The sequence below is a fragment of the Coturnix japonica genome, chromosome 1 (assembly GCF_054131305.1).
Source record: "Coturnix japonica strain WE chromosome 1, WE-NBRP24, whole genome shotgun sequence".
Taxonomy (NCBI): domain Eukaryota; kingdom Metazoa; phylum Chordata; class Aves; order Galliformes; family Phasianidae; genus Coturnix; species Coturnix japonica.
The window spans coordinates 31,493,568-31,521,292 of record NC_140663.1 but is presented as its reverse complement, the minus strand read 5'-3'; the positions used below and the strand labels follow the sequence as shown (position 1 = coordinate 31,521,292).

General features: G+C 38.8%; 1 protein-coding gene across 8 annotated transcripts; it reads left to right on the top strand.

Annotated features, from left to right (window-relative positions):
- The first annotated feature begins 4,227 nt into the window (after positions 1–4,227).
- On the top strand, positions 4,228–26,703 carry SAXO6 (stabilizer of axonemal microtubules 6). Of its 8 annotated transcripts, none has more exons than XM_015856321.2 (15): positions 4,228–4,297; positions 4,679–4,784; positions 7,119–7,465; positions 7,904–8,038; positions 9,088–9,240; positions 11,202–11,329; positions 13,418–13,517; positions 17,980–18,018; positions 18,388–18,563; positions 19,409–19,684; positions 20,870–21,018; positions 21,120–21,244; positions 21,684–21,942; positions 23,273–23,341; positions 25,425–26,703. In XM_015856321.2, the coding sequence occupies exons 1-15, from the start codon at positions 4,280–4,282 to the stop codon at positions 25,532–25,534; spliced, it is 2,190 nt and encodes a 729-aa protein (XP_015711807.2). In that variant the 5' UTR covers positions 4,228–4,279; the 3' UTR covers positions 25,535–26,703. The 8 variants fall into 8 exon arrangements, with proteins under 8 accessions (XP_015711807.2, XP_015711800.2, XP_015711798.2 ...); XM_015856314.2 differs by having other exon boundaries at positions 11,196–11,329; XM_015856312.2 differs by having other exon boundaries at positions 7,119–7,477.
- The last annotated feature ends 1,022 nt before the right edge of the window (positions 26,704–27,725 follow it).

Below are 27,725 nucleotides of genomic sequence, written 5' to 3'. Positions count from 1 at the left end.
AGAGCAAATTGTTTATGCGAAGATGACTGTCTGGGAGGGAGATAAGGCTGTGAGCAGCAAAAGATACCAAACACACTGACATTCAAATAATTTCTTAAACTTGAAAAGGCATCAATTTCAGAGACTGCCAGCAAGACCCGTGCTTAAAGGAGAGACCCAAAATGCTGAGAAAACCAAAAATGTTCACTTTCTCATGTGAGACTAATACAGCAGCTGTGATAATGGAATCAAGCTGGATTGCCTGATTGGATCCTGCTGCTATTGCTCAATTAACGTGTCCAGTGATTTTCAAACACTTTTCTGATATTATTATTATTAAGTCCAATATGTGATAAGAACAGGGCAGACTTCTGTCTTTTCATTTTTTCTTCCTCAACAAAATAAGACTTTTGCAAAATCTGAAGCTTTTGCATTGAAAAAGCTTTGCTCCATTGATTTTACTGGGAGCTATGTAAGAGAAGGAAATTGCAGGACTTGTTTCCAGGTAGTGTTATGGAAAGAAAAACCCTAATGAAATTATCTTTGGACACGTACTTCTGCAAGTCAAGTACTTTGAAATGAATCCAAAGTATCATATTTAGTGGCATAGATTTTCTCAAAAGTACTGAAAGCTCCGGTGTGTCTGAAATTGAAAAGGCATGCAAGATTAAGCTGATTGAAACTGGACTCTTGGGCATCAAGGCTGAGTAGATGTGATAAGGACCAGATCGCTGGTTGGGTGGCACTTTCCAGCAGTAAATGGGAGCTTTAGATTTTGCTACAAAGAAAATGCTACAAAGCACTGTGTTTGTTCAAACTGGTTGTCAACATGGCAAAGCCCACTGCGCTCATTTTGTGAAGGCCCTGAGAACATCCTCCCACCAGGAGGCCCAGCTGTCAGGGCTTGGGGATGATACTGTCATGGATGAGGCCCTCCAGGAACACCCTCAACTTGCTCGATTTCTCTAGTGGATATTGTCTTGAAGAAGTAATTTTCCTAAGAAATTCAAGATGACGTGTCACAGTGATGTTATATCTGCCTCTGAAGGTACTTCAGGATTTCTGCCAACTGTTGTTTACATAGAACTCTTTTAGAATGCTGTCCTGAGGGGGCTATTGGCAGGGAAGGAGGTAGAATACAGTTGTGCTGGTAAATATTCAGTTTCTTTGTGCTCTCATGTACCAGACTGAAGAGAGGCAAAGACAATAAAGAAATCTCAGTTCTAGGGAGGACATGCTGACAAGACCATTAAGACTTGGTTAGTGTGGTACTGTTCTCACCTAGCAGTCCAGGGCAAGAGCACACGATTGTGCTGCTTCTGAATTATCCAGAGTGTACAACATGGTATTTATTCTAACTTTATGTTGCTTGCAGGGAGCTGACAATACCTAGTCTGACATAAAACTGGAGTGGTATGTGCAGAATATACTCAAACCAGTAAAAGCACAGACTTTTTTTTTAGCACCATCAAATCACTTGCAGCACTTTGCACTTGCAGTGTTTTGTGCCTGCTGTATTAAGTGCCCTAAAACATTCTTATGTATTGCCTAACTTAATCCCAGCTGAAATGCTGAGCTGTAGAAATGAAAAGCTTATGTAGAGTTCAAAAGCTCTTGACCTTGTGAACAACCCATCAACAACAGGCACACAGTAAACCAGATTCCTTTCAATAGCTAAATAAAGCAGAGACATTTACACGACCTCCTGCATGTACCTGGTGCAAACAAAGAGCTGTTCAGGTCTGTACTAGCCCAGGACTACAAGATCCTCACTACTTGCAGGTTTGAGTTGAGTGTGGAAGGTATTAGCATTTGTACATAGTGCCAATAGTGTGACAGCAGATTGTTGTTACAGAGAACGTACATAGCCAATTGAGGAAGGACAAAATTTCATTATGCAGAAAGTTCAGCAAGTCTTTTATAAAACTTCTTCTTAATATATCAGATAGCTTTGGTCACCTAGCAGATGGCCCTCTGCAGTGACTATGAGCCACTTCTTCCTCTTTGAGGTTGAACTGCATTACCTTGCCAACACAGCTGAGCCCACCAAGTCCAGGCCTGAGACACCCGAGGCCACGCTTGTGTTCCCATTGTTACGGGGCCGTTACCAGTGCATCAGGCCATCCAGGGATTACACACACGCTGCCAACAGGAGTTACTCCCTGAGGGGTTGTCATAACACATTATTCATGCCGGCATTGCACAATTTTGCTACTGTGGTGTGTAAATCTTATGCGCCTTTAAAAACAGAAAGGAGATTATTACTGCATTATGAACAGTCACGTAGACTGGGATTGACTGAGTGTGTGCAGCCACACAAATACGACCAAGTAATGCCTCGTGCTTCCTATAGAAACAGAGATCACTTGTTTACAGCTACAAGTTGGGTATATGCTTCTTCACTTGAGGATGAGCAGCTGTGGATTTATTCTGCTCTCAGGGCAAATGTTAGAACAAAATCAGATCAAAATGACACATGCTTTACTACTTTGCTCTTTCTTCTGAACCAAGAAATGAAGTTAACCATTGTCACCCTAGCATCAGCAACACACATTTGAGATTGTTCTGCTTTTGAACTTGAATTCTATCCTTCTTAAAATCTTGTGCTTTTGTAATCAAAATAAGCTCACAATTAGAACATACATATCAAACCATGGCTACAAATCTCATGTTGTTCTCACTTAAGAGAAGGGAGAATTTCAGAAAGCCTAAAGATGCTGATTTCAGAAGCAGTTTGATCTGAGACACTTCAGAGATTCAGGATCACCCAGGGCTGACGCAGGCTGGTAGCTCCTGGTTATGGAAATGCTGCAGCACGGACCTGGCCTCAAGTGGCTAAAAAATGAAGTTCTCAAAGGCAGCAATCACTTTTGACAGTGTTTTGTCCTAAGAGAGCTCACAGTGTACAAAAAAATGGATGGCGGGTTAAGAGTTGAACCTCCTGTTCACATTCTACATTTGTTTTGACGTCTTTTTCTGCTAGAAAGACGGACTATGCAGGCTTTTCTGCAATTCAGAATGAAATTGTATCAGACTGACAGATCAGTTTAAGGTAACACCTGATGTGTTTGCCAAGCTCAAGAACCATTACTGTGGCACAAAGCCAGCATATCTTCGAATCCAGATTCCTGTAAGCAACAAAACACTGCCCTTTAACAACAGCTGGATCAGCTCTGTGTCTTGAAAATGGGATTGAAATGAGTAGTAAAGCTAAAGTAGTTTTGACACTGCAGTTTCTAAATGAGTTGTAAAATAAGCTGGAACAAGTTTGCACTAGAAATATTTGCTGTTAAGGGTAAAACCATGGGACTTGTGCCAGGCCAGCTGTGCTTTCCTTCTTTACTCATGTACCAGGAGATGCCAGAGGCTACAGACACTGGAGGTAGAGAACACGTTTCAGTGCTCTCATTTGATTCCCTGGGGCTGACACACAGAACTGATGGGCTCCACAGCAAGCTGCGTCTAGCCATCCTTGGCTGGAGGGAGAAATGCTGACATATTGCGTGTTGTGTTTTGGCAGGACAGACCATCAGTGCTAAAGCAAAAGAAAGGAAAAAGACTTTGGGTTACCAATTCTTTAAGGCATTACTTGTAGTATACAAGTTTTCAAGGAGCAACAGGTCATAAGGAGGTCTCCATTTACTTAGGTGGAGTAGACAGCTATTCACGGGCTAGTGTTCAAGTGAAAAGTGCTCAGGGAAAATCTAATTTAATCATGCACTTGAAGTCAGAACTTGATGGCAAGAGACAGAGAAGGTAAAAGATAAAGATCATGACATGCAGTGAGGTGTACTGAAGCAAATGGGCAAACAATCAACCTGAAAATAAAAATATATGCGTCACAGATTATCTATTTGAAATTACACATTTAACAAAAAGAGAACTGTGTGATTTAGAAAGAGAAAATACATCTGTTAATTCTTTTGAAGAACAGCAACAACATCAAAATCCGGAATAAAAATCAGTTAAGGCAAGATGAAATACTGAGGTAAGGATCCCAATGTATTTACTGAGGTGCTTCCTCCACTTAAGGTAATGACATTTCTCAGCTGAAAGGAGGAGGGTTAAAAGACTCTAAGAGGGGCTGACGGTCCCTGCGGGAGAACCAGCCCGAGGAGGAGGATGAGGAGCCCCACTAAGGAGCAGCGACAGCGGCCTGCTGACAACGAAGGGAACACAGCCGTGAAGGAGGCGGCGGGGCCCGCCCCGCTGTCAGCGCCGCGCAGGCTCGCTCGGCTCGGCGGCTTCGCCTTGGGAACGGCGGCGCTGAGGGCCGCGGGCCTGTGCCGTGTGGGCCGCCATGCCCGTGCGTTTCAGGGTGAGGCCCGGCGGGGAAAGTGGGTTGGCTGGGCCGAACTGAACCGGGTCGGCTGGAAGGGAGGTGGGCGGGCGGAGGCGGTGGCCGCGGTTCCGGCCCGGCCCGGCCCGGTGGGAGTGCGGCTGCAGCCGCTCGCGGGTGCCGCTGTCTTTGCGGGGGTGGGAGACCCTTGGGCTAAGGAGCTTGTAGGAGCAGATAGAGCTCAGTCGTGCTCACGGAAGAGGTCATTTAAAGCTCCGTTTAAATATTTGTTGTGCTCTGTTTTTCTTTATTATTTTGTTTCTTCATAAGCGGTGGTTTCCCGTTGGCAATAAGTTACCTGTAGGTGCAGAGGAGCGGGACAGCCATCAGTCGCTTGACATGCATCTCTCTTTGCTGCAGGGCTTGAGTGAATATAAGAGAAACTTCAGGTGGAAAACCTCTGAGCTGTGCAGCCCATCCCAACAGCAGAAGTCCCCGTGGGCAGGCCTGCGGTCAGATCAGTTGGGTAAGCACCTCCAAACTACCCCCTTGATGCTATGTGGAGTCCTGTGTTCAGTTCTGAACTCACCAGTTCAAGAATGGCAGGGAACTTATTGAGAGAGTCCAGTGGAGGGTCACAGAGATGATGATAGGCCTGGAGCATCCATCTCTCTTGTGGAGAAAAGGCTGAGAGACCTGGGGCTGTCCAGCCTGGAGAGGAGAAGGCTGAAGGGGGGAACTTAGCAGTGCTTATAAATACATAAATCATCATCTGAATCCCAAATGTGAAGAACAAATGCAGCATTAGCCCACACAGTGTATATAGAAGGAGGGACTGGGTTGCCTGTGGTGCACAAAAAGAAGTAAAACTTTGTATTAAAGAAGAGACTAACTTAGGTCCAAGTTTAACATAAATTAAAACTGTCAGGGAGACTCGCAGGGCAGCTAAGTGGGAGGCTCAAAAAAAGATGGGCACTGAAAGACAAAGCCTGTGATACTACAATCTAGGATTCAACCTCATATACAGACATTGTTATGGCAGGAAAATGTGGGATTGGAACGTAGGAAACAAATGAAATTGCATCTGGGTTGAAAGACCCATAGAGAGTAGAGGAATAGGAGTGATCTGTTGTGACAACAAATGCAGTGCTTTGAAAAGGAGCAGCAAAATAACAAAATTAATAAAGTTGTGTGCAGTTGTTCTGTGCAGTCTGTGTAATTAGAGTCCAGTGTATTCATTCTCTTTTATGGTAAGTGCTCTAAATTATGACCTAGTAATTAAGAACCAGCTGCTGGACATACAATTTCTTTTTGACTGAGATTCTAGTTGTTTCAGTAACTAATTTAACTTTGCCAAAAATTGTACTTTATATATAAAACTGCTTTTTTTCACTTACTGCAAAATATGTGTCTCTTTAGCCTTGGTTTCCTTAACACATGATTGTGTGTATGGGTACCTGTATTTAAGAGAGCAATTTCCACAAATCCTGAAACATGAGAGCATGCAAACACATTAACCTCTGCTGAAAACTGTAAGTTATGAATCATCTCCAGTCGTGTGGGATGGTGAGGCTTATACAGCAAGTATTGCAAGGCTTGCAATAAAGCCATCAGCAATACAGCACTTTCTCCTCCTTGTGTCGTAGCTGTGATTTGTGCGCTTGGTTTAGTTTTCTTATATTTTTGGATTCATTTTTACTCCCACCTTTTTTCTGGCCACTTAACAGCATGTATCTTTGAATGCCTCTCTTGACACCCTGTAGGACTTTACCATCTGTGCAGATTGCTGTTAATTCACTTGCTGTTTTTGTTCAAATGCACAGTTGACGGCTTTAAGAATGACTTGGAACACTACCAGAAAAATAGGTGCAGATGCTCTGAGTTTTTTTTTCCCCGCAACTTTTCCGGTGTTTCTCCACTGGACTTATTTTCAAGTACCCGTGTGTAGTTGGAAGTTGGACAGAATTGGATAGAATGTCCTGTTGAACATTTATATCCGGTTGGACATTTTGTATACTTTTCGCTGCAGGCTGATGTCTCTTTTTACACTGATTTTTATTTATTTATTTATTAACCCCACAAAACAGGAGTTTCACTCCTTCCAAGAAGCTGTTTCTTCAATTATTTTTCCATTATTATTTCACACTTCACAGCTGAATTGTCATTTCCTACCTTAAATGAGTTCAGCCATTCCATCCTTGTCTTAAAATGGCAGGGTATTTTTTTTATCCGCATGTGTAAAAGTCAGAAACTCTTTAAAATAACTTGATACCTTGTCTTTCTATGTCACAGTTTTAGAATTTTGAAAACTACTTTATGTTTGTGCTGTAAAAAGGTACCAGTCATCTGAGATAAAAGTTTTAAGTCAACCCTGCAAGGTATTTAACGGTGGAAATGAATTCAAGTATCTCTTCTTTAATGGTCTTCAGTCCTATTAAGGGTCAGTCATGGTCCCTGCACTGTGGGAGCCTGTCTAGCAGGTGCATAGTATATAGTGTATAAGTGCTTGTGAGGTGCTTCATGGCTGTAGACTGGTTATTCTGTATCTGTATAAACCACCGCCTCTGTTCTTCTGTTCTCAGAATCAACTTGGAGAAGATCGTTCATTGGCTGTATTTTATTTAGCGTTTTATCCAGTGTGGTCCTGGAGCATCGTGTTACGGTCCCTGTTTGGTGGAAAGGCATTTACAGCCATGATTTTACAGTTGTGCCCATAATTCATAGGCTCTCATTGCTGAAAGAAAATAGTTTTTCTCTAATAATCTATTGGATGATAAACTTCCAGTTTCTTTTTGTAATACAGTGATTTTATATATTCAAGATTATGTTTTATGTGATACTTAGTATGCGTTTTTTTAAGGAATCACCAGAGAACCAAACTTCATTTCAAAGAGAAGAGTACCTTACCATAACCCACAGATTTCAAAGTCCTTTGAATGGACAGGGGACTGTGATTTAGATGACCCGGTTGAAAGAGAAGCTCTCAAGACTGCAGAGCTGCATACAGACCACAGTAATGATGTGAATCAGGAAAACACTGAAACACCAGAAGGACCAAGGCTCCCCCCAAAAGTTCGATCACATTCTTCAGATTCTGGAGTTGAAACTGCTCTTGCCCTTGCAGAAAATCATATGAAGAAATCACCACCTGTAGCTCCACCTAATGAAAAGGAAGCGTTTGTATCTCCAAAAAGAGAAGCAGAAAAGGTGAACAATGGGGTAAGAAAAGAATTTTTTAAATTGGCTGATATCAAAATTACTCATCTGCTATTTACAGTAGTTTAATACACTTACACCAGCCTCTGTTGTTTAACTCTCCTTAGCTCTGTATTTTGATGTTCTTCTACTGCAGCTTCTCTGCTGGAAGAACAGTACTTTTGAGACCAGATTTTGGTTCCATTTGGGTCAATAGGGCTTCTTCCATTCACATGCAGTCTGGATTGACTTCAGTTAAACAAGGATTTAGCCAATGGCTTATAGGTTTTTTGGGATTGTTGACTAAAATGTGCTTTGCATTCATGTAATTCATATAAAACAACAACAAAAATTGGTTTCAAGATGTGCATTGCAAAGATTTCTGACTTGCAAAACATGGTAGGAAAGGGAGCAATTGGTATAAAATGTTCTGCTTTTTTATGTTGTCAGCTTCACAGAGTCCTTCAGAGGAAAGCAGGCCTGAATATTTCCCATTTAAGTCCTTTCCCTAGAAATTCTGAATATAAAAGTCAGTTTGTTTGGAAGAGTCCTCATGAGAAGTCACCAATCCTTGCAGCTGAAGAGGTAACTCAAAAAAGTTTCAAAAAGTAGATAAATATTTTCTTTTATAAGGAAAGTTGCTTATCTTCCTCTCTTTCCTTTTTTCTTCCCCCCTCTTTCTTCCTCTTCCTCCTTCTTCCTCTTTCCTTTTATAATCTGGCTGTTACATGTATCTTTTTCAACTCTGTTACTATGTACAGAAGTGCAGTATGATTATATATGTTTCCCCATGATTCTTCATTGTAACCAGGTATAACTACTCCATCATTTCCTTCCTGCTTGTATTCAGCTCTTTCAAAGACCATTTTCTTCAGTTTTCAGGAATTAACTTTAGGTGCTCTAAGTCTTACTCTTTATTTTCATGATTTTTATGTTTAGTATATAGCTAATCAGCAAAGGAATGTTCAGGTGTTCTGTGTTGTAATAACCTCTTGCCACTGAAATCGTGCAGGTTTCAGTATTTATTCTCATTGTCTTTTATGGGTTACCACAGTTTCTTACTCTCAGTCTCTGTGCACATGTGCTCCTAGGCCCCAAAAGGCATCTCTGCAGTTACTCAGCTATAGTTTTCTTTCAGGAGATCTGCTTATATTTAAAAGTGGAATCTCCTGATTTTAAAAGACTCTTGTGGCGTATTTCGGGGTATCTCATCCATTCTTGGACTTTGTAGGATTGGAAATACTGCTATTTCTAATCTGGCCATAAAGAATGATTCTGACTGTGAAACTGCTTTGAGATCCAGTATATAAGTCTGAACTGCAACGTTCCCCCACCGCTTTCCCAAATAAAAATAACCTCTGTTAATGGAGTTCAGTAACAATAGTACTTAAGTACAGGTCCAACCTAACCTGATTCCATCTCCTGTAATGTATTGTTTTGAAAATAAATTGCTCTTCAGTTTCTCTTAGAAGTAACTTAGTCTGCACGTGTTATATATTTACGCATGGCTGCCTCTCTGCTGATGTGTGAGTGCATTTGTGTGAATTGATTAGCCAATTTTGAAAATTTAGCCTAAATTAAAGCAAATCATAATGCTGTTGTTACTGTTTGTTTTTTCCCCTTCTCTCCTAAAGGCTCTTTACAATGTGAATAAGCCTCTACCTCCAGCTAAACCTCCTGCAGTTACTTCTGAAACTGAAAATGTGAGACATTTTGAAGGTTCTCCTGCTGCGAAGGGTCCACAAGAGAAATGTTCAGAACAGAAAGAATTTCTGGTTCACGAGCAAGTAAATATTTCCCTAAAAGAAAGGCATATTATATATTCTTTAATAGTTCTGATTGTTCTTTTCAGTCATGTGGGAATGGGTTTTAAAACATTTTCTGAAGTTACATTTTATAGCTGTTATTAATGTCACCGGACTCAGTCAATAACGGTTTCACTGCAAAGGACTGGAAATAACACAGTTACAGCTCTTTTTGCAGTAGCAGCTTCTGTAATGCATTTGTTTTGTTTACAAAGTCAGTTTTCTTTCCCCTTCAACTGCCACCTTAATTTGATTATTAGTTTTCAATGTATTTATTTATTTACTTATTCTTGTTGAAACTTTCCAATTCTCCTCTTTATTCTCTCATTGCTACCAGTGTAGACTCTTTGTTTTCAGCAGGGCTGGGTGGGCAAAGGTCTGGAACTTTCTGGGTAAGTCAGATAGCGTGTGGATTAAAACCAAAGAAATAATGTGTGAACACAGATGGAACTGATTTTTAGACAACAGTTGTAGCGTAAAGGAAGATGGAGGAAGAGTTATCGTTCATTTCTCTTTACTATAACTTTTTTGGATGTTGGGGAAGTTGATTACAGAGATATGCGGAGAATGGTGAGGTGCTGGCACAGGCTGCCCAGAGAGGTTGTGGATGCTGCATCTCTGGAGGTGTTTGAGGCCAGGTCAGATGGGGCCCTGGGCAGCCAGGTCTAGTACCAGATCTGGAGCTTGGTGATGTTTGAGGTCACTTCCAACCCAAGCCATTCTGTGATTCAGTGGTTCTTTGATTGGGAGTTGAAAGGCAAGTAGAGGGCTGTAATGGGACATTATGTATCATGTAGAAGGGCCACCTGTGAGTCTCTTCAATACACATCTGTGTTTATTGATAAAAGAGTCTTTGTAAAGCAAGATGTTCACTAGAACTGTTGCCAAGCAAAACACGTGCTTAACATAGAGTGTGTTGGCTCAGTTTAAGTTGTTGGTACTTAAAAATGATTGTCAGCTTGGAGGTTTTATCATTTAGAACCTAGGTTTTTTGGGTGCTTTAAATCTCGTTTGAGAGGGACAGACATTATGTGTTCTTTTGGCTCTTGTAGCAGATGTGAAGAGAGCCTGAAGGGCAGGAGGATTTCAGGAAGTGTTTTTCTTCTAGTATCGAAAATTCAGGTTATGTTTTCCCAAGAGAACCGATAAAGTGAAAGTGTCAGAAAAAGGAGACATGGGGAGATGATGTTTGGCAAAAGTGGTCAAAACACTTTTGGTTTATACCCACATATTCTCTTTGAGTATCTTGGGGGAAAGACCACAAGATTTTGTGATGCTTTGGGTTTTTATTTCCTTCTCTCCTTCTCTCCTTCTCTCCTTCTCTCCTTCTCTCCTTCTCTCCTTCTCTCCTTCTCTCCTTCTCTCCTTCTCTCCTTCTCTCCTTCTCTCCTTCTCTCCTTCTCTCCTTCTCTCCTTCTCTCCTTCTCTCCTTCTCTCCTTCTCTCCTTCTCTCCTTCTCTCCTTCTCTCCTTCTCTCCTTCTCTCCTTCTCTCCTTCTCTCCTTCTCTCCTTCTCTCCTTCTCTCCTTCTCTTTCTATTCTGGTTTTCTTGAATTTGAAGAATTTCTGTAAAGATCTCCAGTAGAATCAGAAATATTCCTTTTCCAAGGGCATAACATAAGCAGGAGAAAAAAGTGCTGTGAAAGCTGAACAGATCAGTCTGACCCTTTCAAAAACAGAATGGCAGCAAATGAGAAGTTCTCATTTTTGTTTCTTATAAAATAGTTTCCATTGCCTCACTGTAAGACTGGGGACAACATTGAGTTATTTATTTAGATTATAAATTCTGGGAATTCACATGTTAACTCCAGTTAGAATGCTATTCTAACTTATATTAAACATGTAACATTTAATGGTTTAAAATAACAATGGGCTGTTTGCACGTTTGGTGTCAGATGTTTACCTGATATAATCTTTTTAAAATTATCTTTGCTTCAAACTAAGAGGGAAGAACTGCTACAAAAGCCAGCAGAAGATTCATCAAAACAAGGGAAATCAGAGCAGAAACATCCTAAGCGAAAAAATAAGCAGCGTATCAGTCAAAAGCCCGTTTCTTTACATGCAAATCGTGGGTATGTATAAAATGAGAAAACCTGCCTCGTGAATAGGTGTGCAGCAGCCTGCTTAGAATGGTGGATGATGACCTTTAACTATGCAGTCCTGTTGTTACTGAAGCAAATGTAGTGTGTGTCCCCTGCGGCTCTGGGACTGAGCTTCCTGTGGTACATAAAAACCCAGTGTGAATTTGCATCTTTTTCTCCAGGCAGTGGAAGTGGAAGCTTTTAAACATGCTGCTTCAGTTAAACCTCCTGATATGTGAATAATATGATTGTAAATAAATAAATTTAACATGCGTGAAATTAAATTGCTGTAGTGCTGCTACTGCACATCCGGTGAGTGCTTTGGAAGTTGTAGTCACCTTGCATACTGCTTTCTTGTGCTTGTTCTACATGCCTTTAAACTGTTTTGATTGTACCTGATGTCTTCTTTTTCTATTCCATACCACATAGAGGAGTGCAAGTAAGCATGAAGTAAAAGGCAATAAAGAAATTTGTCCTGTACTGGGTAATATGACAAGCACTGAAAGAAAACAGCTTTGTATGTTGCTGAGAGATATCTATCTAAGCATCTTTTTCTTCTACCACATGCCTTCACTGTAAAAACTGAAATCCTATTCCCATTTTCCACCCGTGTGAGATCTGTCAGAGAAATGAAAGTCCAGAATGAATGCAAGTTTAAAAGTGCAGAAATCTCTCTCTTTGCAGTGTTCATGCTTTATGTATCTCCCAGTGATTGCTTGCATTCATGTAATTTTCTGGCAGTGTCAAGGCATTCCGATTGGAGGTGGGATATGAGGCTTAATGAGGTCTTGGGAGATAATGGCAAAATGATAAGATACTGTGAGGTAGTATCACTTTGTGAAAAAGCATGTGGATATAATGCACTTGAAATCTTAAACTCTTAGGATTTTGTAGTTCCTTGAAGTTTAGATGATTTTTTAGTGTAAAATTCTGTAAAAAGTTCTTGCTCATTTGCTACCCATTTAGAGACAGATTTCTGCCTCTTACTCCTTCAGTCCAGTAGAACAAAACAAAAGTTTCCAAAGCAATGACTGGGCACACAATTGTGGAAAATGTGCAAGTTCTCAGTATGCAGGCAAGACTTGTACTTTGTATGCAACCTTTGTTGTGTGACCTGCCTGTGATACAGAACTACTGGGACTAAGGCCCAGCATTGATGTGTTTTTGAGCTCATCAGTTATTTTCTGAATAAAACAAGAAATTCTTTGAGTTACAAAAAAGGGACATATGGAAAGAAGTTCTGAATATACTTTTTTCCTCTGATGCTTCTATTTTCACAAGGTGCATTTGATTCTCTGATGATCTCTGATCTGTTTCTGAAGGACTGAGAAAAGTTTTTATTCATTTGATACTGAGTATATGAAAATAAAGTTAGCACTATGTTCTAAAGCAAGGTTAGAAAAAAAAGAACTTGAGATTTGAGCTAATTGGTCCACAGTTCAGTGGTTAAAGGACTGGTATTATTGCTTTAGGTTAGACAATGCTCATTTTTCTCTGTGTGTGTGGCAGAAGGGAAAATGGCTGTCTTTAGGAGAACTGAATACTTCTGAAAATCCCAAACAGGAGGAGACAGATGAATTAATACTGAGCATTGTTCTGGTAGTCAGATGGATTGGCCTCAAAAGCACACCCCACTCATAAGCAGAATGTGTTGCCTTTACAGCAGCATTCATAGAAGGAAGTATCCTGGCTGTGTTAGTGCCAAACTAGGCATTTTACTCAAATACACCTTCACCTATGATTTAAACCAAGGTATTTCATTTTATATCAAAGTAATTGAGCCTTGTGTGTGTTACTGTGTTCTTCTGATTTGCTGAGAGGGCAAAAGCTTCTGGCAGAATTGCTGGTAGGAAAAACAATCAGGAATAATTATCAAGTGAAGGAGTTTTTCATGTCTTTCCTAGTTGTGTTGATACGAGTGAGCTGTGTTTCAAAAGAGCATGTTTTCACATCTGAGCCCAGGGATTTAAGTGCAAGAATACTTTTTATTCTTGATATAACTTAAAAAAAGCTCTTCGGGAGTCTTTTGGATATTGAGGATAATTCTTTGTATTTTCTCCTCTTTATTTTCGATGTTAGGAAGATGAACACTGAATATAGGTCAAAATTTTTGTCTCCAGCCCAGTATTTCTACAAAGATGGAGCTTGGTCTCGTATTAGGAGTAAAGTTCCCAATCAGGTGAGTTGTTTTTTTATTTTAAATCAGAAGCCTGAGTATGGTTTTATTATGCTTTTTATATGTAAAATAATTTGATCTGTGATTTGACATTGTAATGCTAACAACTCAAGCTCCCACGGGTGACTGCAAAGAAGGTTTGATTCTGACAAGACAGTAGTAAGAAAAAATAAGACACAGTGTGATTTAAAAAATAAATTAACATGGCATGGAAAATACTGGAGAAACTGTTTCCCTTACAAATCAGAATCACTCACAACAGGGCCTTTTCAGCTGATAATTGCAGTGTTGATGTTCAACCTAGCAGAATTTTAAAGAACGTTGAATTAGGTGGTAGCAGTTTTCAAGGGAATAAAAAGAAAAGACCAAGTCATGTATCAGCCTGGGTCAGTTTGGCGGTTAAACTTTGTTACCTGCCAAGATGAACCTATTTGAAGCAGATGGCTGAATTCAGTCATGTACAATATAGAATACAAATTTTTCTGTCAAGTTTCACTGAATCTAAGTATTTTCTTGTAGTTAATTCAGCAACTACAGTCAGTATTATACCCCATGGTAACTCATTTGACAGTCTGAAATTGCTCAGCAGCTTCAGGAGCATAGTATTTCTTAGCAGATTTATTGAGGATAGAACAGAATAAAATCATTAAGGTTGTAAAAGACCGTTAAGATCATCCAGTCCAACACCAACCCATCCCCACCATGCCCACCAACCACATCCCTCAGTGCTACATCTCCACATTTTTTTAACACCTCCAGGGATGGTGACTCCACCACCTCAGTGGGCAACCTGTGCCAGTACCTCGCTACCCTTTCTGAGAGTAAATTTCCTGATATGCAGCCTGAACCTCTTCTGGAACAACTTAAGGCCATAACCTCCCATTCTATCACTGTTACCTGGGAGAAGGTGCCAATCCCCACCTCACCACAGCCTCCTTTCAGTCAGTTGTAGAGAGCTATAGGGTCTCCCCAGATCTTCTCCAGACTGAACAATCCCCATTTCAGCCACTCCTCTCAAAACCTTTTAGCAGTATGTAAGAAACTGTTAGAGCTAGTTCTGCAACTGTCAAATGTCACTAAATTAACTTAAGCTTTTCTCATCTGATAGAAGGAGTCTTCTTGAGATGTGATGTGCTGCTAAATATGTAGCAAATACTTGTAAAATGTGAATTGTCTCATGAATAAGGACCAAGCTGACATGGAAGGCGGAACTGGAGGGAATGACTCTAGAGTGCTGGGCTTTGAGCTTTAGCAAACAGCATTCTCTAGGAAAAAATGATAGTGTAGTGGCTTTCAGTTCTGTGTTGTCTTACTAGACTTGAACATGCAAGTCATTTTACTTTCCTTCTCAGGCAAAACTGTATGTATGTTGAATATTTAATGAGAAGCAGTTATACATGTCATAAGATAATCCATTATGAAAAAACAGCCACGTAAGGATGTTGGAGAACTAAAAACAAGAAATATTTTAATTTTGATGAACACCATCACTAAGGCTGTAGAATAACCCAAGCTACTGCATGCAGCCTGACTCCAAAGCAGCATGCTAAATGTTTCTATAGAATATATAATTTTTATGGCATTTAGGGCTTTTGTCTGGAGACTGGGTGTTGTGTCAGTAATTTTTGAAACTGGAGCTGATATCATCTTCAGGTGTTATGCTTTAGCAGGCAGGATCCTTTTTGTATATTAATATATACCATTTAATTAGAGTGCATTAGAAATGAAGAAATTCACACGTTTAAGGATATGTGCTTTGGATGTATCTGACTTTTTAATGGAGATTTTCTTGCAGAAAAACAGGAAAACAGTCACCTCATGAAGTACGCAAAAAAAACGTTTGGATTTTTGGGGCCTTCTAAGTGAAGGAGTTATGCTGGGTAGCTGGAAGAACCAAATTTTAAGACGATATAACAAGAGTTTTATTGATTACAAGTATATTTAACGTACACTTTTCTTATATTTATACATACCTACATTACACCTAAGAATGACTTCATATACAGAGAGTTTCAGAATCGGAATTACCTGAATTTTTCTCTGTTACACTTGGATTCACATGTCTGTGGGCATATCACGGTAGTTTGTATGGGAGACAAACAGCCTTTAGCAAATGTGTTACTTGGGGAGATTTTCTACGTAATCTTCTTTTTCTTCTTTTTTTTGTTACTGCCTCGTTAGCATTTCTATATAATTCTCCTGGGTTTATCACTCTCAAAAATAAGGGTTTTTTTTTTGGCATAGTGGAAGCAAACAACACAAACAACAAGCTTAGAGCTTTAGAGCTTGGAATTTTCCGGTTGTACAGATAGACTGGGAGAAAACCAAGATTAATTATTAAATCCTTCGTTAATACAAGAGTAAAAATCCTGGTAGATCCTTTGCCATGCTTTTTCTTTTTTTCTTTTTTTCTTTTTTTCTTTTTTTCTTTTTTTCTTTTTTTCTTTTTTTCTTTTTTTCTTTTTTCTTTTTTCTTTTTTCTTTTTTTCTTTTTTTCTTTTTTTCTTTTTTTCTTTTTTTCTTTTTTTCTTTTTTTCTTTTTTTCTTTTTTTCTTTTTTTCTTTTTTTCTTTTTTTCTTTTTTTCTTTTTTTCTTTTTTTCTTTTTTTCTTTTTTTCTTTTTTTCTTTTTTTCTTTTTTTCTTTTTTTCTTTTTTCTTTTTTTCTTTTTTTCTTTTTTTCTTTTTTTCTTTTTTTCTTTCTTTCTTTCTTTCTTTCTTTCTTTCTTTCTTTCTTTCTTTCTTTCTTTCTTTCTTTCTTTCTTTCTTTCTTTCTTTCTTTCTTTCTTTCTTTCTTTTTTTCTTTCTTTCTTTCTTTCTTTCTTAATTCATTTATTACAGGATGAAATCTGGCGTGTCTGAATTAATATAACTGAATAAAATATTTTCATCAGCATTGAGATATGGGAAAGAATTTATCTGTTTGAGAGGAATGTTACTGCGGGTTGTTCCAGGAATGTAGAACTTGGAAAAGCTGCCAAGCTAATCACTTTTACTGGAAGCAGCAAAAGTACTTTGGTTATTCACAGACTACCTTACCAGTTTCTTAGCAGCTGTTCTGGTTTCTAAATGATTCCATGCCTACTCCCATAATAATGCACTGATGTGACTGTTCTGCAGACCTCCATCTTAACCATTATCTCTGATTGCTCTTCAAGGCTCATCCCTGCTGAAGGTGCTTATGGAACATTTCTCTGTAGTGTGATTAGATGATGAGCTCTGGCTGCTTCAGTCTGCTTTCCCAGTTGGGACTTTTCATGGATAACTTTGGGTCTGAAAAATAGACTGAAGTTTTGAGCTCAAACAAGCTAGGACTTTAATAGAGTCCCGATGTGACCTTAACTATAGTGATTATTGCTAAACTGCTATGCTGTAATATATTATTAAGAGCTGCTTTTCAGCAGTAGAATGAAAAGATCTCTTTGAATTATGCTTTTGAAAAATTAATGCGGACAATTCATAATCACATTAGGACTCTCTGGGGCCAGTGTCCTGCTGAGATAACGCTGCCTGCTGAGTTGCTGAAGGAGTCGGTTGTCCTTTGTACTTCTTCACAATTCATTGGAGACATAGTATTCTTCCTCCCCCTGCAGTGTCCTGTTGCTCTGGTTTTGTATTCCTTCTGTTGAGACTATCATAATTAATTTATCATTCTTCTATTTAAAGTGAATAATCCAGTAAATCACTTGCACCTTTAAATTCTCTTTGTAAAATGACAAGTATATATTTTTAATGGACTATTCTTTGGAAGTTTAATGGGTCAACTATTGGGATATTAGCTGGTGCAGGCTAAGTGGATGTCCATCTTCTGTATCCAATTGCTTTTTAGTGGGATTTGTGGAATTTGGCCCACTTATAACTTGACGGAAGAGCTTTGTGACATTAAAATAAAGTAAAAAAAAGAAAATGTACTAAAGGAGGCTTTAATTTCAACAGTATTATATCTAAAGAGATATAATACTTTATATATATATATAGGCTTGCTATTTTTACCTTTTGAAACCAAAGCTGACACTTTAACAGTTTAGCATCTCACTTATATAGTTAGTGCTAGCCTAGGAGGAATGATTTTGATGTTTTGACTTACAATAGTACCAAGAGACCTCACACAGTCATTAGCTCCTCACTGAGATGAGATTAGTGTAGCAAGAGACAGGTGCAGTGTTCACAGTTTATGAACATGGCATTACACATGCATATAGGTTGACTTGAACTACAAATTAATATACAGTAGGTGTATTTTTACATGTTAAGGCCTAGGAATGTAAATCAGTTTCCTTGAGCTCAGTGAAAACTGGTGTAAAGTAGTGTTGGTGTGTTTGTTTTACAGCTTTTGACTGAATCTCAGGGAGGCAGCATAGAGCTGTGTACTTAGTTTGTTGCTTAGATTCTGATTAATTTACAATGGTAATGCAGTGTTGAGAGAAAATTAAGAAATTTTGAAATAATTCTGTATTCCTCTCTTTAGGCATCTCAAAACCCCCTAAATTCCATGTGGTATATGGAGGTTTGTTGCATCTAAGTTCTTGTTCTAGAGTTTGGAGCACTGTGCTGTGCCTAAACACTGATGGAAAAACTAGAATCCAGTACTAAGCTTATTCATAGCCACTGCATAACTTTTTGTGCTCACTGAATGAGTAATTGATAATTTTGCTTTGGCTTAATGGCTCAAATATGCTTGCTAAACGCAAACTTCTGTTGTTTTTGCTTTCCTTTTGTTGCACTTAATGCCGCATGCAGTGTTTGCGCTGTGGGCAACTGTGTTATGAATAATTTGCCTTTCTCTTTTAGCTGCCATTAGCTAATGCGAGTACTTGGTAGTAATATGTAAGTGAACTTTGAATTGGCATGCAGCTTATGTAGCCTTGGTGTGCAGGTGAGAGAACTTCGAGCAAGAGCAAAGGCTTACAGGCAACGAATAGAGGGAACACACTTCTCTCGATACCATCTCAACCAGCTCCTGTCTGATAATAACAGTCTGTGGGATGTGTCCTCAAATTCCAGTTCAGAAGAAAGCATCAGCAATGACATCAGAGCACTAGATCTTGCTGGGTAAGGTAGCCATTCCTACATTGTGTTCTGCGGCTCTGAAACAGAGCAAAATGCTTTAGACTGGCTTAGTTTTCAGGTCTTGCTAGTTAGATGATATATAAATTTTCTGGAACAGATGTGGACATTTACTGTTTCACAGATGTATAGATTGATATGTGCTCCAATTTAAAAAGAGGAATGGTCAAGTCTTCCAAAAGAAGAGAAATGCTATTCCCTTATGGTTAACCACATATGCATATTTAGTGTGGCAACTGTAGTCTTGTCAAGTATGGAGAGATTTATCTCTGAGTCATACTGAAGTAATGTTCATCTTCCCATTGGAGTGATGTGAAGTATGTTTTGCCTGCTCAGATTTTGTCAGTGTTCTTGATGGGATTAATTAATGTTCTGGTGGTTGAATCTTAGACATGTTTTACTTCTGCGATGTAGGCTTATAAACTGGAATGATGCTTTCTTTCTACCAGGTAGATTAATAAATATTTTGCTAGGAAAATTCAGACGTAGTATTTTACTGAAATGTACAGACAGCTACTACCCAAGTGAAGAGGGAAGAAAACCTATTTGTGTATTCTAATCATTTCATTATTTTCAGTTTGGAAATAGAGCCCAAATTTTACAGTCCATTTTTGGAAATGGTAGTTCAGTGTTTTCATAGCCTTGTTTGAAAACAGGTTGCTTAATCATCAGTTAAATTCTCAATACATATACATTATGTTAACTCTACTACTTTTTAGTATCTGAGCTGCATTTATTATGAAGGACTGAACTGGATGAGTGTGTTCTGTATAGATGCATACATATTATGCAGATCAGTGGTATGAAACAGTGCTTTCTTTGTTCCCCAGAGTTTCTGAAAAGGAGACTGCACCAAGGCCAAAAATGCTGCAGCAGCCCGGCTCCGGAGAACAATCTCACCAGGATGACACTGAAAAGAAAGGCCTGTCAGATGCACCAACTGTTCCAGTCAAAAGACGTTTAGTTTGGGGTGAACAAGAAGGCACTGAAGAAAAAGAGAGTCAACAATCAAAAGAAGAAGAAAAAGAAAACGAGCAAGCTGCAGTTGTGACACAGAATTTAGAAAAAAACAATAAGGGTGTAAATGAAGAGAACAAAATTGAAGGGTAAAATTGACCTTTCTTGTGGCATATATATTTTTCTCCCCTAACATCTCAGAAATGTGTAGTTTAACTTATTTTTGTTTTTAAAGAAGACTTACTTATGCAAGTATAATTCGGTGTTGCTCTAGTTTTGTTCTTAATAGCTTAATAATGAATAGGAAACCTCAGAATTCTGAGTTGGATGATGGAAATGGATCCGTCATTAGGAATACTGGATTTTTAGCTTGCAAGACTTAAGTTGTAATTTGTATAGAAGCACGAAAAAATGTAATACATTTTTCCAAAAGCTTTAAAATTTGCAGTATAGACCTATCAGAAGAAGCTGTTCATTGCACAATAGCAAAGTGTAGTGAAAATCAAAGCTCACAATTTGCTTCAGGTTGACAATGTAGTGCTGAAAGGATAGAGCCCATTCTAATCTTGCTCTTCTGTGTCTGCCTTCCTGAAGAAAACTCATGGGCAAAGATAGAGGACTTGGCAGAAAAGAATTTACTAACATCCAGAAATCAACATTGAGCTTAAATGAGGGAGATATGTAGGGGAACTGAGAAAAAAAGAGGTCAATTCTGTGTGCATAGTTCAGTGTGTATTACTGTATTTGTCCATCAAAAGATCCTTAATATATCTAGTTACTGACATCTCTAACTTTTTACTGTGCATCCTTTGTAAACATTTTTGGTAGAACAGTATGTTAGCTTGGTATGTATTTAAATCTGAGTAACTTTGGCCCTCCTTATCACACTACCTAAGCATTTTGTATTCTCCATTGTGTTTGGTTTCAGTTTCATGATGCTGACTGAAAAGTCAAACCCTCATTCTAACTTCTGAGGTGTTTATTAGCACTCAGGTTCAAAGTTAATCTGGATGACACCTGTGCTGCTGTGCAGCAAAGTATACAAAGTTTATCAGAAAACAAAGAGCCTGAATTTGAAGCTTGAGACTGTTTATGTATCTTAGTCAGTCATGTTAAAAAAAAACAACAAAACCACAACAGCACAACAGAAACTGAGGCTCAGAGGCTGGAATTCAGGATTTCCCATTGCAAACAGATGTTTTAGCTACAGGATGTTGCTGTTTTATGGCCCTAGCTGACTTGCTTATATCATAGGAATGTATTAAAAGCGAAACATTTGAATGCAAGATGCCCAATGCCTTAGCTAATCCTGGAATCATTTCTCATTTTTGCAGTGAGAATGCCTGCCTGCTGAATTCTCCTGCAGCTGTGTCAGAATCTTCTTCTGTATCCTCAGAGCCTGGCGGCAGACTTCCTACTCCGAAGCTGAGAGCACTTGGCCGAGCTCAGAGAACTCATCATGATCTCACTACACCTGCAGTTGGTAATAGAGTCTTTTGAATACAAAATCAAGAACTAAAGAAAAACAGACGTGTATGAATTAGTTCAGCAAGTTTGCATTTTTTATCTTCTCTACTACAATAGGAGGTGCGGTTCTAGTGTCTCCTCCTAAATTCAAGTCTTCATCTTCACGGCAGAGAAATTTAGGAACAGATCCTTTCTCAGCAAAGCAAGGTGCAAGAGAAGCTTCACAAAGAAGGTCCTTCCGGGTGAGCAAGAAAAGAGACATAGTGTAGTGCTTTTCAGGAATATGCTTTTAAAGTAATTCAGAAAACTAACTTAATAGTAAGAATAATACCTTTCTCTTGAGTTGTCATTTGCTATTGTAAAATTTTCAGCATCTGTGACTAGAAGGGCTAATATCTGAATAAAATATATGTTTATTTTTTAAACAAACAAAGTAGTGAGATTAGATGAGCTCTGTTTTGGCTATTTCTACTAAATGTATGGGGGGAAAAACAAAGCTGTAATCGGGAGTTGCTCATTTTCCCCTTAAAAACATTAGCTGCGTATGTGAAGGGCTGTATTGGAAGGCTGTTAGTGTATATAGAGTGGTTTGGTTTTTTTTACTTCGTTTTGCTACTTGAGGATCCTTGAAGTCCCTTCCAACCCATGCTATTCTATGATTTCTTCTCTGTTGTGTTTTAGCCCGAAGCAAATGTGAAAGCTGTTTCACTCCTTACCTCCCCACCTGCTGGACTGGGAACTGTGGATCCTCTGCCACTTAGACAGGATCAGTGGCATCCCAGTGGTGCTTCTGGTGAGACAGTTGCTATTAATTCAGCATATCAAGAGCGGTCCTCTGCACCTCCTGCACCGAAGTCAATCAGAAACCGCCCTATGCCTTGCTGGAGTCCCTCTCCTCGGATTCAGGGGACTCTCAAGGATCCTGAATTCCAGCACAATGGTGCGTATTGTTAATTAACTGGCTGTGTTAAAGATTGTCCCAAGATGGAAATATCTACCTTGCAGTATTCAGGCCAAGGAAATGCTGAGCTTGCTGTCTTACAAACTTCACAAAGAAGAGTTTATAAACAAAAGATTGTACTATATGTTTAGTCTTGCTGAGGATCTGAAGGAAAGGTGTGCGTAACTGTCCACCCTAGTTTCCAATTCCACTAATATAATTCTGTTCTGTGGTTTGTTGTCTAATTCAGTTCTATTTTTATTTTATTTCAGTAAGTACCCCACTTATTATGAGAGCAATTTGGTTTACCACAAACAGTTGTAATATTTAATCGTTAGGCTATAACTCTGTAAGTCCATCCAACCAGAGTGGCCAACAGAGATATGTAACAAAACTGTTAGAGCATATCATTATATTGCAGAAGTGGTGAATTTCTGAGAAATAAGCTCCTTAACTATTTCTGCAGAACTTGGAAACAAAACGAAACAAAAAAATCATTAAATTATATTAAATTACATTAAATTATTGGATATTGAGGAAAGTCACATAAAGAATATTTTTGACTCTTCAGTGAATATTCTTTACTTAGGAGGAATTTGTGCTGGAGTGTTTCAGCGATTTTTAACAACTGTTGAGGGCACATCTGATAAGGAAGAGTCCTCTACCCCTTAGTCAGAATAAAGCTTATCTGCTTACATTGCCCTTGTGGTAAGGCTTTCAGTAGCTGACCACAGTAGTCCCACAGAATCACAGAATCATAGGGGTTGGAAGGGACCTCCAGAGATCATTGAGTCCAACCCCCCTTCCAAAGCAGGTTCCCTACACCAGGTCGTGCAGGTAGGCATCCAGGCGGGTCTTGAATATCTCTAGAGAAGGAGACTCCACAACCTCCTTGGACAGCCTGTTCCAGTGCTCTGTTACCCTCACTGTGAAGAAGTTCTCAGTCCTTGTGTTATAAAGATTTGTTAGACTAAGGTAATATTTCCATTCTAGAATGGAGCAAGTACTGGTCAGGTTAAGTGGATTAGTGGAATCCAGTGAATTTCCCTGCGGAGTTAGAACCAATGCTGTGTTCTATCTGTGCACCTGGAGTGTAGTTCACAAAGTAACTGTTAGAGTGTCTATGAAAGACAGATGAGGAGAATGCAATGGAATAAATTTTACCTCAGCCTCCAGTAAGGGAGTTTCATGGAGTTTTTGGCATGTTTGTTATTTGGAGGACTGATGTTGATGAAAGTGATAATACTGTAGCATTTTAAAATGTTCTGAAATAAAATCCTTTGTCTACTTAGAAATTATTCTAAAAAGCAACTTGACTTTTTTCTCTTAGGAAATATTGGGAATCCAAAAATGAGATCGTTCCAGCTACCTCTTCAGGAAAGAAACTACAACAATGAAGGTATTTATCATCACAAAATATCATTGCATATCATGTCTATGTTATCTAGATTGATTTTAACTTGTGCACGACTGTGGAAGGTCTAATACTGGTTTATTATACTGGTAGTTATACATAAATACTTCTTGGCTTCATTGAAAGAAAATTTAAAATGTTCATCCCACTAATGTGAAGTAAGAATGTGGAGTTATGTTCCAACATAAACAAGCACTGTAAACGCAGCTGAAAATCAAACAAACCATTGCGGTTCAGTATGCTTAATATAGCTTGCTCAACTCCATACCTAAATCATTTCCTCCCCACACATTTTTTTAAATCTTTGTGTTGGTAGCAACAGAAGCAAACTTAATGATCACAGCTCAGGTTGCAGCTTCAGTAATTATGGGTGCAACTTAAAAGGTACCTCATGTGCTTGAAACTTCACCAGCAAATATGTAGCATACATAAAATGATTCCTCTGACTTGAATTTTCTCACCTATTCCTCTGCTCCATGCATTAGGGACATTTATGGCATCCTGCTACTCTTGAATGCTGTTTTGGCCTTTTTTTTCCATTTACTGCAAAGTTACTATGGAGGAGCAGATGGTATGCGAGTGGGCCACCAGAGCATCTTCTTGGCCCTCTTGTGAGCAGCCCCACATAAACTCTTGTAGTAGAATGAATCAAGCAAAGGCTCTGTAGCTTCAATAGTCTGGGCTGCTTCACATCATTTCATAGCAGAGCATTTGGTGTATACTGGTTTGGTGCTGTGCTACTTGCAATCACCTGCCTTTGGTTCAGAGTATGGGCAGAGTGAGATTATATCTAACAGTAAGCTATTTATAAGTATACCCCAGAATAAATATGCACACTTTTTTGTACCCCTTACGTTTTTTCTCTCCTTGGTTTTAACCAAGGTTCAGTCCGATTCTCTATTTTAGTCATTGCATTTGACTGGAAAATGTGTGGGTTGTGCAGATGGTTCAGCCAAGCATCTATGTATCTACATAAAACATGCAAAATCCTATAGTACTATGCAGCTTCCCACAATCTTTTCTGTTCACAGTTTAAGTGCTGTAAATACCTTTTGTTTTTTAAACTTTTTTACTATGATCTGAATGATGATATCTGAGCTTTCAGAAACGTTGCAGTGTGCCAGCTCACAGATATCTCGTATGCCAGTATTTGTTCATGTACATACAAATGAAGGAGTTATTCCAATGATGTGCCTGATTGCACAAGAGCAGTTAGCAGTTTTCTCATACATGGGAATACAGTTGTTATGCATAGTGTGTAAGTCTGTTATGGGCTGTCTTCACTGGATTTCAAAGATGAAGACATGCCACTAAAAAATTAATTGAAACACTGGCAAAATACAGATCCTGTTAGGGTTTAGTTGTGGAATCTTTGTTGTTTTCTGGTGACAGGGGGCTGAAAAGCAGTGATACATTTTTTTTTTTAAAATCCATTGCAATAGAATGAGTGTAATTGAGATCATTTTTTGTAGAGAGCATCTTTACAGAGCCATAGCAGCCTTTTTATAATGTTGTTACAGGAATATAACATTGTGCTTTGCCACAGAAGCATCATCCAGGCTGCTTAGTTTTAGAAGTTCTGTTGGGTGTGAAATGAGTCTTGTATTAAAAATAAAGACCTTTCAAAAGTACATCTGGAAAGCTTGCTTACAGTTGTATTAAACTTCCTGTTTTCTTCAGAAGATGCATTGCTTTCAACAGCTTGTTGCACACAAATTGGTTTTGGCACAAAGGGACATTTCAGCAGTGTAGGTTCTGCTATTTCAGTTGTGGCATTCTGAGGTTGTCCTGCTTGCTTGAAGTGGGGAGTTGCTTTCACAAGTGTGTTTTCTTTAGAGTCTAATCTGTACAGGAGTCAGTGACACAGGGATGATTGTGAGGTCTCCTGACAAAGGAGGCTGTATGTAAAGATGACTTAGAGAATTGGGCAGTGGTGTCAGAATCGCCCAGGTGAGGCAGCAGATCTCATTCTGGAGTTTGTACTTTCCAAGCTTGCCATGAACGTAACTGTGTTTTAAATGCATAATTAATTTTTCTTTATTTTTTTCCGTTGTTGCTCTTCCCCCAGACGACAGGCTGTCTCAGATTTCTGCTCGCTCAGCAGCCTCTAGCTCACTTGCGTCGCAGATACTGGAACGAGCTCAGAAGAGGAAGGAGGATTTCTGGGGCAAGACTTAATCTCTCTCACCTGTTTTCTACAAATTGTTTTGTAAAATGATTTATTTTTATAGGTTGTATATTTTTAAGAGTTGTGATTGTAGATATCATGTAGCATCCTTCCACTTGTCACTGACACAGTTCCTCTTTAGAACTTGCCATCCTGATTTAATATTTCAGTATTTAAACCGGTGTTGAAAATGCAGATCCCATTATGCTTGAGAATTATGTTACAGAAGACTTGCTTGGTTTTTTTAGTCTGTTTGTTTTTTAATGAAACGGAGACCATTATTTTTGTGTAACCTGTGTCATAATTATGAAGATATTCTGCTGCAGTGAGGCAGTATGACCTGGGGCAGTAGTCAGGGGCAGCATTATCACTCACAGAACACCTCAGTTGCTTGACGTTTTTAACCAGGTATCTTAAAGGCAACTGTGGTGTATTTCATTATGCTACTTCATGAACTTGGGTACAACACACTGCTGTAACAAAATCTGTTACATTTGCTACTTATTACTTTTAACCTGTTACCAAAAAATCCTTCTTACTTCATAAGAAAGCTGACATGGAACGTAAAAGAATTTGAGAAAAGGACGTCAAGCTTCAGAGTTTGTTGATAGTCTACATTTTGTTGTTGTTGGGTTGACTATTAAAGGTCAATGCATGCAGTTCTGCAGCTTATCAGATGTACTGATGTTCTGTGGGCAAGATCCATATTTAGTCTTAATGTCAGCTTCTCTAGAAAAAGCTACCTTAACCACTTCAACTGTGATCTGTCCCAGCATTGGTTCAACCTCAGGTACTTAGGAGTAGTCAATACTTTTATGTAAACTCTGAAGAACGTTTTCTTGACTTTGATGTTTTAATTACCTCTCTTTCCAGTTGCCTGTTTCTAGGAAACTGGAATTCTGTTACAATTGTCAGAGCAAAAAATACTAGAGATTCATGCTCAGAGCCTGTTTTTACTTTGTACGTGTTGCAGACAAGTTCACATGAAACAGAAGAAATTGACATCTGGCGGCCAATTCTTTCAATGGTTTGGTTCTTCTTATATGGCTTCAGTTTTTAATATTGGATTTGAAAATTTTGTACAGTAATGATTTGAATTTTGTACAAGTTTGTATACATTTGGATTTTCTACACAATTAATGTCCGTGTGTTACTTAAAATTAAAAAAGGTCAAAATGGTTTTGTTGGCTTTGTTTCTTTTAGAGTTACGCCAGATAAATTGTTAGTCTGTTATGTTGGTCCTCCTCCATTTAGTGGAACAACTGTTCAGCTGGAATGTCAGTGAACTTCTGAAAGGCAAGAGCTTTCCTCATAACTAGCCTTTGGAAAGAAGGATTTACTAAACCAGGTATGTTCATAGCAGATGAGTGCTGCACAAGCTGAAGGGCTGCAGTGCCCGAAGGGCCACCGTGCCCAAAGGGCTGCCCCCCAACAAATGAGCTGTTGGCTTACAAGCAGGATGATATTCAGCTTTGATTATGTTCGAAATCAGTGTCCACATCTTCCAGATGTTCTGCACTGCAATAACTTCCTGCCAGTAGAGTTGTTGAAACAAATCAAAGTGTTTTATTTTGTCTCAAAGACTCATAATTTGGGACACACTTAATACTTAAGTTATAATTGGTCGGAAGGTTTCTTCTGAAAATGAAACCTTATTTCTTTGTGAAGCAACTGCCAGTTTTCCACTGTAGAACTATTATTTTGCAGGAGAACATAATGCCTAAAACTGGAAATATTTTTGTTAAGATGGAAGTATTACTGCAATACATTATGGCAGGAATAATCTGGCAGTCTTCTGTCCATGTTTTGCTTACTGTTCAATCTGTGTAAAAGCCAAGAACTCCATATTCCATTAGTTTTTTGTGTTTTTTTTTGGTTATCCTTACTGTCTCTGTCCAACCTTCAGACATGCTTCCTGTTACGATTTCCAGTTCAAAAGTGCACACTTATTAATAATTACAAATGCGTGCTATATGGTGAATGCATATTGTTTTCTGACAAGGAAATTGTAGAAGCCTTGAAGTGGAGAGACAAAAAAGATCAAGGAGGAAGGCAGATGCTAATAGGTGAGATGTCTGAGGAATAAACAGCTTTGCAAGCTTGTCAAGGACAAGATCTACAAATACAGCTCCCTAACACTGGACCCAGTCAGTAACTGTTGAATTATGCAGTTCCAGCTCCTGTGTTTTGTTGATCTCACTG

Excerpts from the sequence above, each read along its gene's own strand:
- SAXO6 (XM_015856302.2), top strand. Across the intron at positions 8,039-9,087 it reads CAATCCTTGCAGCTGAAGAG|GCTCTTTACAATGTGAATAA; the intron begins GTAACTCAAAAA and ends TCTCTCCTAAAG. Across the intron at positions 11,330-13,417 it reads TCTTTACATGCAAATCGTGG|GAAGATGAACACTGAATATA; the intron begins GTATGTATAAAA and ends TTTCGATGTTAG.